Source organism: Oreochromis niloticus, linkage group LG20 (assembly GCF_001858045.2).
Source record: "Oreochromis niloticus isolate F11D_XX linkage group LG20, O_niloticus_UMD_NMBU, whole genome shotgun sequence".
NCBI classification, from domain to species: Eukaryota; Metazoa; Chordata; class Actinopteri; order Cichliformes; family Cichlidae; genus Oreochromis; species Oreochromis niloticus.
Window position 1 is genome coordinate 15,499,768 of NC_031984.2, and position 13,368 is coordinate 15,513,135.

General features: G+C 38.8%; 1 protein-coding gene across 2 annotated transcripts; it reads left to right on the forward strand.

Annotated features, from left to right (window-relative positions):
• The first annotated feature begins 518 nt into the window (after positions 1–518).
• LOC100700532 (amphoterin-induced protein 3) lies at positions 519–6,780 on the forward strand. Of its 2 annotated transcripts, none has more exons than XM_005448783.4 (2): positions 519–922; positions 2,648–6,780. In XM_005448783.4, the coding sequence occupies exon 2, from the start codon at positions 2,690–2,692 to the stop codon at positions 4,049–4,051; it is 1,362 nt and encodes a 453-aa protein (XP_005448840.1). In that variant the 5' UTR covers positions 519–922; positions 2,648–2,689; the 3' UTR covers positions 4,052–6,780. The 2 variants fall into 2 exon arrangements, with proteins under 2 accessions (XP_005448840.1, XP_025757099.1); XM_025901314.1 differs by having other exon boundaries at positions 519–673.
• The last annotated feature ends 6,588 nt before the right edge of the window (positions 6,781–13,368 follow it).

Sequence of the window (13,368 nt, forward strand, 5' to 3'; positions counted from 1 at the left end):
GCACACAGGTGAGGAAAAGACCCGAAGAGGCTGAAAGCCTTCAAAATACACCAAAAGATGAAGAGGGATGGGCAGGAGTTTCCAAGCTCACAGAAAAAAACAGGTGTATTTACAGCATTAAGAAAACCAGCACTAATCACACATACTCAAAGAAAAACAAAAAAAGAAAAACACATCAAGCACAGCCAAGTTTCATGCCCCTGGGATTACTGGTGAAAGGTTACCGGATAACACATGTAATATTCATGTGTAAAGCTCCTGGGCTCTGCTAATATGTTAGTAAGCAAAATCATACAAATCTACTAGCACACTAACAAATCAGTGTGGGAAAACTGATATTGGTTGAAAATGGAGAAAGAGAGACAGAGAGAACGAGGAGGGCAGCCACCAGCATGATTACTTAATGATGAGAGAGGGAGACACAAGACTGGTCTCTAAATGACACAGAGAAGGAGGGGGGATTGTGGGAGATTAACTGAGCTCTGTGCTGTTTGTTATACACTGCAAAGCACCGCAGGATGTTTGTCGAGAGGCACTCTCATTTGGGAAGAGGAGAAAAAGCCTGCTAGGAGGACCTTAAAGTTAGCTGAGGAGAACGGCGGGAGCCGTGAATTATTCCTCGAGCGCCTCGGGAGGAGGATCCAAAAGGAGATAAGGATTAGACAGCTATGTTGTGGGTATTCATTGATGGGGATACAACTCTGAAAGTGGGAAAACGAAAGAAAGTTGGAGTCTCGTGTTGTCGCTAAGCAGTTTATTTTGGATTTGTGGTTTGGCCGTGTGTTCCTTTCTTCATTTTATTTTTTTAGAAGGGAGAATGAGATTAACTAAGTGAACAAAATTGCTCACTTGTCTGGGAGTAGTGTGAACTTTTTCCCTTTTGAGCTTTCAATTTCATAAAGACTTAAAGACATTTTTGAAGGTAAAGTATGTCCACACTCTGCTTTCACAATGTGCTGAAAAGTTTTTAATTATATAGAGCTGTGGTGATTAGTCAGTTTATGAATTTGGTGATTAAAGGGAAATTAGTTGCCATTTATTTTCTGGTTTGGTATAGATGAGTTTTTTCCTTTTGTTAGAGTTCAGAGGTATTGAACTGCAAAAAGCTTTATGTCGCAGGCTGAAAGACACTTTTTTGCTGTGATTGCAGATAATCTCAGTTTACGTCTGCCTTTTTTAAAGTTTTGGCTTTGGCCTCTTTGTTAGCTGTTGAATGCTCAGTTAATAACACACAACAATCGACGTGCCAAGAAACAATAAAAATAATTGTAATTTAGAGCCAGTGATTACTGTGTATACAGGTCCGCATGTAGCTGGACAAGAACACAGTTTTCACAATTTAGACTGTGCACACTCAATGGATTTTAAATGAAGCAATCAAGATGTGATTACACTGCACTTTCAGCTTTAATTCAAGGGTGTAAACAAAAATAATGCCTTAAGCATTTAGAAATTACAGCCAATTTTATACACAGTCCTCCATTTTCAAAGAATTAGGTTTAAGCGAGCCAACTGAGCAGTTCATGGTTGGTCAGTTTACACGTTATTCATGACAAATTAAGAAACTGATTTTAAGTGCTTGGTTTGGGTTAAGTATTTTTATTGTGTACCCGTTTATTGAAAAGAGGTGAACATGGAAAATAAGAGGTCATCATTAGACTCGAAAAACAGAAACAAAACAAATTATCAAGACATAAGAGTATATAACTGTAACTGTATAGATTATTATTTATTTATAAAATAACTGAAAACTATAGTCAATTTCTGTAGTAATACAGACTGTGGTACAAGTAAAACTTTTTTAAAAGAAAAAATACTTTTAGGGAAAACTCAGCATTGATTTTAAATGGGTTTTTTTTATCTGATCTGACTGGTGATTCTATTTTGAAAGTTAAATAAATTTTAAAAATATTCCAAAATAAGTACCCAGAGGGGTTTTAAGATAACGGCTGGCGAGACTTGCTTCTAAAACGACCTTGGTTGGACTTTCTGCACAAGATCAGTGAAATGCTGCAGAATGGAACTTCACAGCTGGATAATAAAATATACTGAGAAAGAAGCCCCGATCTCAACTCACCTAAGCATGATTTCTTTCCAAAAGGCAAAATTAAACTAATAAAGACAGAATAAACATGCATGGTGATGTCTGCGAGTTCAGGCAGTCAAAAACAGTCTTTATATTTAAAAATGTCTAATTATTCAAAGACTTTTGGGTCTGTGCAAATAGAATGACTATGGAAAAGATTTTTATTTCATATTTGCAATATCTTTGCTAGAGCCTTTGAATTAAAGATGAAGGTCTTGTCATTTAAAATCCCCTTTTGCTGATCTACAGAGGCATAATCACTAAATAGAAGAATAAGTAGCCTGCATGAATCTGACTGTTGAAACAGTTGAAAATATCCCAGCATGAGGATTTCTTATTCCAAAGCATTCCAAATATTTTATATAGAGTTAAAAGGATTCATGGTCACTAAAGTGAACCATTTCATCTTCTACAGTACCACAGATACTGAGAGCTCCAGTATGGCATTAACCTTTTAGTCATCTTAGACGTCAGCTGAACAGCTCAAAGCCTGAAGCGCTTGAAAATAGAATACCCTTCTCATATATCACCCTGTTTCTCATTTGATTCTTATCTTTTCAGGGAGAACCAGAGGGATTAGAAACCTTGAAGGATTCAAAAACCATGACCTGCAGACTAAATCCAAGCCTTCTCTTGGCGCTGCTCTGTTTTCTCCACAGCACTGAGGAGACCTGCCCCTCCATGTGCCTCTGTATATCCGATGCAGTAAGCTGTAGCTCCAGCGGACTTACCAAGCTACCTCACTCCCTGCCCTCTTTCTCTATAAGTCTCGACCTCAGCCACAATTATGTCTCCTGGCTGAGTCCAGGCTGCTTCAACGGGATGTCCAGGCTGGAAAACCTGTTGATGGCGCACAATCAGCTCAAAGCCCTGAATCCTGGAACTTTTCAAAACGTCTCTGGTCTCAGGCACCTTGACCTGTCCTCCAATAGGTTGCGTGTGGTAGAGCAGCACTACTTTCAGGGGCTTTGGAGGCTGGAGGAGCTCCTTCTCTTCAATAATAAGATCGCACGGGTGGAGGCCGGCACGCTGAGTGGCCTGAGCAGCTTAAAAAAGGTCTATTTCAGCCTCAACCAAATCACAGACTTCCCTTTCTTCTCAATCCAAGATCACACTCATCCATTCCTGAGCATGTTAGATCTCTCATCCAACCGCCTGACCCATCTGCAATGGGAGGATGTGAAAGCTTTGCCCAGGTTGGTGCAGCGGGGCCTGTATCTCTACAACAACTCTCTGATCTGTGACTGCTCCATGTACAGCGTGTTTTGGCACTGGGACCTGAGGGGCTATGACTCAGTGAGGGACTTTAAGGAGGAGCATATCTGCTTCATTAACGGAGACCTACGATCGTCCATCCAATTTCTACAACAGAACCGCTTCTTCCTCAACTGCACTGTGGAAAAACCTGTTTTGCAGCCTGTAACAGTTCTCCTTTCCAACGTGTTGGTTTCAGAGGGAGAAAGGGTGCGTCTAGACTGCCAAACATCCCTGACGAGCACAGATCTCTCATTTACGTGGCTCTCCCCAAGCAAGGGGCACATCACTGAAGCCAGCATAGATGACAATCTAATTAACCTGCTTCCTAATGGTACTTTGGAGATCCGAGCAACCAAGGTCAATGACTCGGGACTGTATGTGTGCACAGCTGTGGATATTAAACAGGCACTGAATGCAACTCGGGAAGTGAACGTGACGGTGCTGCTGCCCACGGCAGAGTTATTCAACACTGGCTACACAACGCTGCTCGGCTGTATAGTGACTACAATGATTATCCTCAGCTACCTTTATCTGACTCCATGTCGCTGCATCTACTGCAAACGGTCAAAGCAGTATGAGTCAAGCAGTCTATCTTCTACCCTCTTCCACTCTACAAGAGACCAGAGCAAAAACCAAACTAATAAACACGTAGCGTTCATTGACCCGGTGATGAATGAAGAAGGAACAGATTGGTCTCTGGAAAGCTGAAGTTTTTTTTCCATCACCCCAGGCAGAAACTGAAAGTCTTAACTGAAAGCTCCTCTGTATCTAGCTAGGATGTGCTATTTGAGTAATAATACTATAAAGGGAAAAAAAGAACTTCATGTCTCCTTTCCAACTGTCAGATGCTGTTAAGAGGCATCCTGAACAAAAAAAAAGAAAGAGAAAAGCAATATCTCGTGTTTCAATTCTCCTCTTTCTGCCATGTGGCCAGGTAGTCGGAATGAAAGTTTCAACTTTGCTTTATACCCGCAATGTACTGACACCACCAAATCACAGCGGAGCCATTATCAGTCCTTAGAATCAGCTAATAATTTCTCTGTGCTCAGGTACAGCACTAGAGGGAATATTTCTCATGGGATCTGAGAACGAATCTTTCAAAGTTTTGAAGATGGATTAGTCCGTCCCCCGCCCCCCAAAAAAAAACTGCAAGTGAATGACTGTACTGACTGCTGGAACTAAGTTCAGTTTGCACACCTTACCTGGATTGAGGTTTTATAGATAGTGTAGAGTAGATAAGTGCTAGCACTGCATAAACTAAAGATAACTTTAAAAATTAAATGCAATATACACCCTATATCCCCTAATGTGTAGCTTGAACATGTAGCACCAGCTCCTGAAAACTTCATATCCTCATTTTCCTAAACTGCTTATGTCTGATTTTGTATTATTTTAGTATTCTTTTTTTTTTTCAGAAGCCATAGCTTACAGCAAACATTTAAAAATCTTATCTAGCTCAAAACAGGGGTGCATCCTGCAGTGAGCCATCATAAATATACATGTTTCATATAAACCTGTTGCATTAATCTGGCAGGGAAAAAAAAGATCTGCACGCTGCTTATCTGGCAAAGAGCAAAGTGTAGAAATCAGGAGTGTCAACAACCCAGACAAAAAGCAGCAACTGGCCTGCTCTTCAAAGACAGCATCTTTTTTTGATCAAACACAGCAGAGCTTTGAACACTGCAGAATAAACACAACCACTAAATTTTGACTGAAGTGACAAATTCTTCAAGCAGCTGTGACTCAAACCCTGAAGGTGGCATTACTTTGTATAGCTTTGTTCTTACTGTTTGGTGTTTTGTTTTTTTGTGCGTGTTTTTTTTTGACTGAAGTGACTGAAATATTGTTTGTTTGTTCTTTTTTTTAATTCAGCAAAACATGCTTCAAATGACAGAATTACACACTCCAACAACAGAGATGAAAGATGCTAAAGAAAAGACTCCCATGCGCCGCACTAAAGGAACATAAAGTACGTGGGTGAGAGGGTTTTTCCTGCATAAAGACATTTTTGGCACACCCCCCGCAGAGGTTTTTAGCCAGCCCCCAAAGGAAAATCAACCAGCACCAAATGATTAAGGGACTGAGAATAAAAGTAGCAATTTAAATCCTCTCTAAAAGAGCTTAATAACACTTTATCAAACAACTACTCAACAAGCAGACGTGTCTTTTGAATTCCAGGGGTCAGCTCCCCTCTAGTCCACAGCTTTACAATCTTTTAGAATTCATTCAAACCAATTTTGTTCATTTGGATTTCATTTACTCAACCCTGCATCAGCATATTGGTTGCATTTTATCAAATGGTCTGAAGAAAGCCTGAAAATGCACATTTTTCTTATGACTTATGGCCTCTGCTGTATGTAGATCAATCAGGCTTTATTGCTGCGTATAGTCACCCCACAAAGGCCGTTTCGGAGCCTAGAAAAAACCCTGAGGTTGATTGCATAAAAGAGCTAAGACAGCATATAGCTGGTCGATGATGAAGGGAACCCTGCCGAGACAAACAGCAGCCTCAAAAGAAACAAATCAATTTTCTTCAAGTCTAAGCATCCATAATGTTTTGAGATTGTAGCTTAATCTTAATAAAAACACTGGGTGGGACTAGGGATTGCATCAAGATTGAAAAGGATCAGATGTAATCCTTCATATAATGTCAGGGACAAGTCATCAGTAACTGCGTGTTTTACAAAGCAGAGCTTGTCATTGGAGTTAGGGCCTTTGATTATTTCTAAATCCTTAATTAAAACATGACTCCTTTTAAGCTAGAGGCGACTAATATTGTTGTGCAGCTTATATGTAAATTCAAGTTCAAAAGGAGGTGGGAAATCTGATATCAAATGGCCAACGGTGCATGAAAGTGGAACAGACTGGCTCTTTGACAGCGATGAGTTTCATCAGTATTAAACTCACAGGGATTAACCCAAAAAAATTTGTGAGACTAAAGCTGCATCCATAATAACACTTTTTTTTGTTTTGTTTTAGAACAATGAAAACAACTTTGGTTTTAGAACAGCTTACAAAATAATCTCTGAATATACTAACACAGCTGTAAATGGACATAATATTGTGCATTCACAACATGGGCATGTGTGTATCAGCGTAAACAGGAAGGACAGGACTGGGTGTTGGGAGAAGAAAATACTGAAAAGAATGCACAGCAGCGGGGAAAAGTTAGGGAAAGTTTTTTTAACTGACAGATGATGAGGTAGAAGTAATAAACAAGCATAAGGAGTTCATGGACACAGTAGTAAAAGGTTACAATAAGAGTAATCACAAAGTTTCTGCCTGCCCAGATACCTATGAAGGATTAGGAGGGATTAGGAAAATTAGGGCCAAAATAATACAAGTATTAAATTTAAAGGACTTTTTTATCTTGTGTTTTTTTATTATAAGGATGAAGTCAGAATTTTGTAACATTTCAACAATAAAGTATAACAAGTTAGAAAAAAGTTGTTTCGATTCAAACTACACCTGCTAGTACTTGGCAACATCTACAAAATAGTCTTCTTCTTTCAGCTGCTCCTCTTAGGGGTCACAATGGTGGATCATCTGACCCCAATTCACCTTATCCTTAGCAACCAACCCTCTGCATACCCTTCTTCACTGCATCCATGGACCTCATCTGTGGTCTTTCACTTTTCATCCTGCCTGGCAGCTCCATAATAACCATCCTTTACCCAAAATATCCATGAACTTTCCTCTGTGCTTGTCCAAACCATCTCAGCCTTGCCTCTCTAACTTTGTCATGACTGCCCCTGCCAAATGCCTTGCATAAATTAAGATAAATCATACTTTAGACTTAGTAACGAGGATATTATTTCACTTTTAGCACATAAAGTGTGGTAATAACTACTAGATCTATGAGAGCTGTCTTTATTCTTGACATTACCACTTTATTCTCAAACTAGTACCTGAACTTTATAAAATTATGACTTTTTTTTCTAATTATAAAATGAAGTCAGTAGCATTTCCTGAAGTTTTAATTTTAAGGGTCCTTTATTGATGATGCTGTGTGGACGCTAGTCAGAAACGATGAGCCGTGATAGATCACCGTGCTATAATGCACTACTCTATTCATGACACCATCACTGATCGAGTATCAAACGTTTTCAGTGGGGTAAGCATCATTTCTCAACAAAGATTACATAAGACGCTGCTGTGCGCCCGTATGATGTAACGTCTTGTATCAGAGTCTGTCATGACCGGTTGTTTTTCAGACACAGTGTACTAGAAACATTAAATGGTGCGATGAGTTGGAGTGAGATTTTAGGAGATTACCACAAGGATAAAAACCAGGTTCTTGGTGAATTGCACTGTTTTTAAATCCTTCTAATCTGCTCTCTGACGCAGCAAACACAGCTGGGTTGGGATTTATTGTTTTTCTGATACGATTAGATTAGATTAACAGGTTAAAACAAAGAGGACATGTTGTGAGCTTTTCATGGAGGGCTTTCCATTTCACCGAGGGTCCACAGGTGATCCTGGTTATGTAAGCTCACTCCAGCTTTAGGAAATCAACCTCAGTGTAGGCAGGATGTCAGAGTCAGGATGAGCAAAGCTGGTATCCTAAAGCTATTTGGAATCCAGCATTTTATTTTAACCTTGTGACAGCAAGTACTTAACTGATAATGGGAGGCCTCAACACTGTATTGCAAAAATGGAATGAATGATTGTTTTTGTTCCATCGAATTGTTGTGCTTTTTCCAGTTCATTTCAGACATGAGGAGGTAGTCAAGAGGCAGATTTGGTTTGCCGAAATCAGGACCCTTCCAGCATTTCCTGTTTTGTTTATACTAACATTTACCCGCTGATGGAAAGTCCTGATAATAACACTGTAAAATAAATAGCTAATTTCCAGCATACAAAAAAAGTGCAACTCTGTACGGCTCAGTCTTTTTGCTCCCTGCAAATCATCCCGAGGCATTCTAACAAATTACCCAGATGTAAAGGAAGCAACTCCTTAATGCTCGAAAAGATGTCCTTCTCCAAAGCGAAACACTCCATCAGGCCCAAATTAAAGCATGTACTTCCTCTTTCCAGATTAATTGTTTTCCCAAGTTCGACTGGGCTCCCAGGGATTCGAAATCATCTTAGTCAAGAATCTAATTACTGTGAAAGAGGAGTTTTAGTCTGAATAGCACGGGTTGAATTGCTTTCATTCGTGGAAGGCAGCCTTGACTGTCAACACAGGCTATTACTGAACTGTCAAAACAGTCATCAGGCAAGAGTGGAGGCATCCAGCTGTGTCAGATACATACTCATTTTTCAGATGCTGTGACACCCACAAACACACACTCCCTGGAGGCCCTGTGTCACCTACAATCCTTATTTTATTCTAACTGGGCACCTAACTTGGAATATGCGCTTGTGAAAAGCTACTGACTAGGCTACATTATCTTTTTTTTCAGGAGGTAGGTCAGTTGCTTCCAAAAAAAGCCTAAAATAAATGCACACTGCTACACCAAACAACAGGCTGTTCATCATACCTCAGAGCTGAATGCGAATGCAAGCCACGTTCTGTGTTTTCAAAGCAGTGAAAAGCAGCGGGATTTCCAGCAGGGATCTGGTCTCAATCAGAGCACAGTGGAGTACATAGCACATGAATACTTCCTTAATCAGACCTATAGGCCCGTCACATTTCATTGCAAACAAATGACTATATGCTCTTAAGCAGCATATTTTGGAGCAGTCTCCTGGCTCACTGTGTCTCACCAAGTAGAATTTAGATGGACATTATAGGATCTGACAATCAAAATGACCCAGTGTATTTCAAGTTTTATACTACAGCCCATGACTACGTTTTTACAACACTGTCTTGTCTATTTATTCTTCCTCGGCATTCAGTTGTAATTTTTTTCCCACTGGCTTTATTGTACCTGTATCATGTTGTACTGGTTCTTTTGTTATAATGTGTCACACTTGTCCACTAAAAGACAACAATAAACTTTGATGAAATCTGGCTTTATTATTTCTATTAAAAAAAGACCTTAACTGTCAGAGACACTAGCGGTACCCAATCTGCAATACATTACAGTGTCACTGGTGGCAGACACTCACAACTGTGCTTTATGATACTATTTGCTACCATACTTACACAATGGCTCTGAGGATTGCAGTGTTGGTCAGTCTAAAACTTTGAAACATCTCAGCTATTATTTAATGGATTCCCATTACTTTTTGTACAGACCTCCAAGAGGTAAATCTGAAGATATTAGATTTTTGAGTGAAAGAAACAAGTACTGAATGGATGGCCATAAAAAAAATGTTGCACACATCCAAGTCTGTTTAGGAATGACTCTTTTCTAAAGAACCAATGACAGTCACACTCAATTTTGTTAATTAGCAAATGATAGAGTGATGTTTGAACTTGAAGTGTTTAACGTTGGCGAGCTAGCATTATCTCTGTAAGCATGCACAGTAATGTGAGAAAAAGGGCTCTATCTGTGCAGATCTACAGGTGGAAGTAATTGTTTTCTATATGGCTTTATCCTAAATCCACATCATTTTATGGAGGTATTTTGTCCCACTATTCTTTACAATATTGCTTCAGTTCATTGCGATTTGCAGGTATTGGTTAATGCACAGCTCTCTTAAGGTCCCACCACAGCATTTCAATCAGGTTAAGGTCTAAACTTTGACTGGGCTATTGCAACACTCTTTTCTTTTTTAGCTATTTTGCACATCCTGCAGAGCCACTACATCTCCATCTACTGAATGTAGTGGCTTCTTCACAGGACCGATTTGAAAGCAGCGCAAAATATTTTCCTACCAAAACCTCTGATTTTACACAGGTGGCCACACTTGTTGATTATCATTTAATCAAGTGCATTTGATTGGCAGCCCCTCTCTGCTATTTAGATCCTAAGGATGCAGTGAGAGTGTGTTTAGGTTTTCAGAGGACTGCGCAAAATAGTGTGAAAACTTTTTTTTTTTTCACATGAATGTAGCTAAAACTTCTGCTGTGTCCAAGTGCAGTCTCGTAGTGTTGCCTGCAAGGCTGTCGTTATGGTATTGTCATGTTGGCTACATTTATAATCTTAATGTAGCTATATGTGATTGACAGAGCCCCATAAAAGAGCACCGGATTACATTTTTTTCCTTTGCTGTGTTGTTTACATTGTTTTGTGCATCGCCTCAAAGGGCTTCGTAAAAAAAAAAGCCGTCTTTAAGCAACATTACTTCTCTCTGGTCAAGCTGCATTCTGATGTAATATTTGCAATGTTGCCTTTAGGCTGCAAACTAAAGATAAGAAAAATTGCAGTGGAAGGAGGAATGGGGCTTCCATATTGTGAGGTAATGAGAGAAGGGGTACTGGTGTTACACTTGCTCATGAACATAGGCAAGTTTCACTCTGGCCCAAATCCCTACATCCTGCAAAGGCACATCTACAAGGTAACAGCTAAACCCAGAGATCTCTGCTGCTCACTGAACCCACAGGACCAATTTTAAAGCAATGGAAATACATACTTCTTTTGACCTGGTTCTTTCTTCCACAGTGTCCCATAATCCAATGAAAATTCTTTTAAAGAATCAAGTGTATTATGTTCAAAATGATCACATTTTAGTGGTGAAAGATCTATTCAGATCAGAATTTTCTACTGAAATACCAACAGAGGGGGGGGTGCACATTTCCTCAAGAATGTACAAATTTAAGATGACTTATTTTACATATTAACTACATTTCAGGGAGAAATATTATATTTTAGCATAGATTTGGTGCAGTTCCTTTATTCTTAGGTCCATCTATTGCTTATCCAGACGCAGGTGTTAAGTTTCTCTTATGATCAAACGCACCAGAACAGCTTCACATTCAAATTAAAATATTAAGCAATATTATAAAATGCATCATTAACTCACTTTAACATCCATTTTTATTTTTACTTTCTTATTTCTGTAACTACAACAATGCAGGACTTCTAGTTGTAAAGTATTTTATTAATAATATTAAGTGTAGTACAGTACAGGCACTTTAGCTTAAATAATCTGAAAGATCTGAAATGTTCTTCCTGCGCTGGGTGACAAAATATCAGTTTAAGAAATACTAAGTAAAAGTTCTTCCATTCAAAATCGTACCTAAATCGACTTACTGAGGCGTTATCAGCAAAAGGCACCAAAAGGTAGAAAAAACAGAAGTCCTGATTCTGCAGAAAAAATGGTTCCTCTGACAGAAATATCATTATTTATGACTTTTAATATTGATGCATCACTGCTTTACCAAACATTTTACTCTTGAACCTGGTGCAGTGTGCTACTTTATTATACACAGCTGGGTAGTTTTATCTGATAAAGCTGAAGTGCTGAGAGATGATTAATGGGGTAGCAAAGTTCTGCTATCCAAGTTTATGTTCATTTTTTTTGACTCCTCTTTCATCTTTGCCTCTCAAACAGTTATCTAAATGGAAACCAACTGACAGCTTGAGAGTGGAAATATCTTTTTTCTGGGTGGGGGAGACTTCACTCCTAGATTTTCTGAATGTGACAGGGTGTAGAAACCAGGCTTTGTTTTCGTCTGAAAAGCAATGAGAGTTGTCAAATGTAGTGGAGGGAGTGGAAGTCTAAAGAAGAATAAAACGGAAGTGCTTCAGTCAAGTACCTCATACAGGCTCTACTTTAGGGACTAAATGCACAGTTGCGCTCCAAAATGGCTCTTGGTGACAAACTCATGAGAAATACGACAAACAGAGTGGATGAGAGCATTTTAACACGTTTCAGCTAAAACTAACCTGTTATTTTTGTTTTTGCGAAAACCTTTTTTTTTCTGTTCAGGTTTACATTGTTCATTGTTTTGCCCACCTTCTTTGAAAGAAAATGCAAATGATACATGTCTAGTGACCTTTTTTGTTTTTTTGCTTTTTTTTCAATAAAAAGCAACTGTGCGAAAGAGGTGGAAAATCAATACCATAGCTCAACAGTGTTTCAATATCAGAATCTGACATTGTGTCAATGTCAACAGTGTTAGAAAATATAACGTAGAATCAATGTCAGGTTTCAACATTGATTCAACATCAAAACCTGACGTTGTTTCAACGTTAAAAATGGGTGCAAGAGTGATGTTGGGTCAACGTCACACTTCAACGTTGCTTCAATGACGTCGCCTGATATTGACTCAACATTGTTTCAATGTTTCCTTGCTATCTGTGCAGATAACTTAAGAGTCAGATATTATTTCCTCAAACAAACAAGCTAAGGGGAACGTGAGTAAAGACTTACATGAATCGGTTATCCAGGAACGAGCAGCTACTATTAGCAACACGTTAGCTTTAGTACAGTTTAAATTTTTTTAATACAGTTTCCAATTCTAAGAAAAGTAGCTTAAAATAATTAAAAAATGTTTCAAAATAAAATATCCTAATTTAATGCTTTAAAACGCTGTGGGGATTTCAAAATAAAAGTCTCAAGCTACTTTTTAGGCTATGCTTTAAAGTGTCTTATTTTCAAAATAAAAACCTCACTTCAAACCTTTTGTAACCTCTATGAGTTGCTTGAAATGATCATTTTTTTACAAACCTCAGCTATCTTCTTAGATTTTTTTGTTACAGCTCTTAGCAGCAACTAACAATGGCTGGCGGCAGCAGCATATTCAATTGCATTTTTTTCCATAACTTGCATTTTTTATTTAGTGTAATGTGTATGTCCCTTTAAAAATCAGTAGAAGTCAGTCTGTCGTCTGTGCTTCATGCTCCATAACCAAGCATACCTCTATGAAGCATACAAGCCTCAGAACTCCGCTCAATATTGCATTTATAGTGGTTATTTTAAGTATAAATAACCGTGTGGAGAAGGTTGCTAAAAAAAATAAAATAAAATAAAAACACATCTTGCTCAGCATTTGTGTGACGGGTCTTAGCCATAATTGATTTAGCAGGAAGAACTTATTTTCACATTTCCCTAAGCTTCCATGGCACAACTGGAATGAGGTTCTGGAGAAAAAGGTGCTGCTAACCCATTTCTTACATTAAAAGGAAACAGCGCCCCCTGGCGTTTCCCTCTATCAGATAGCTGATGAGACAACTCACTCATCGACCCTC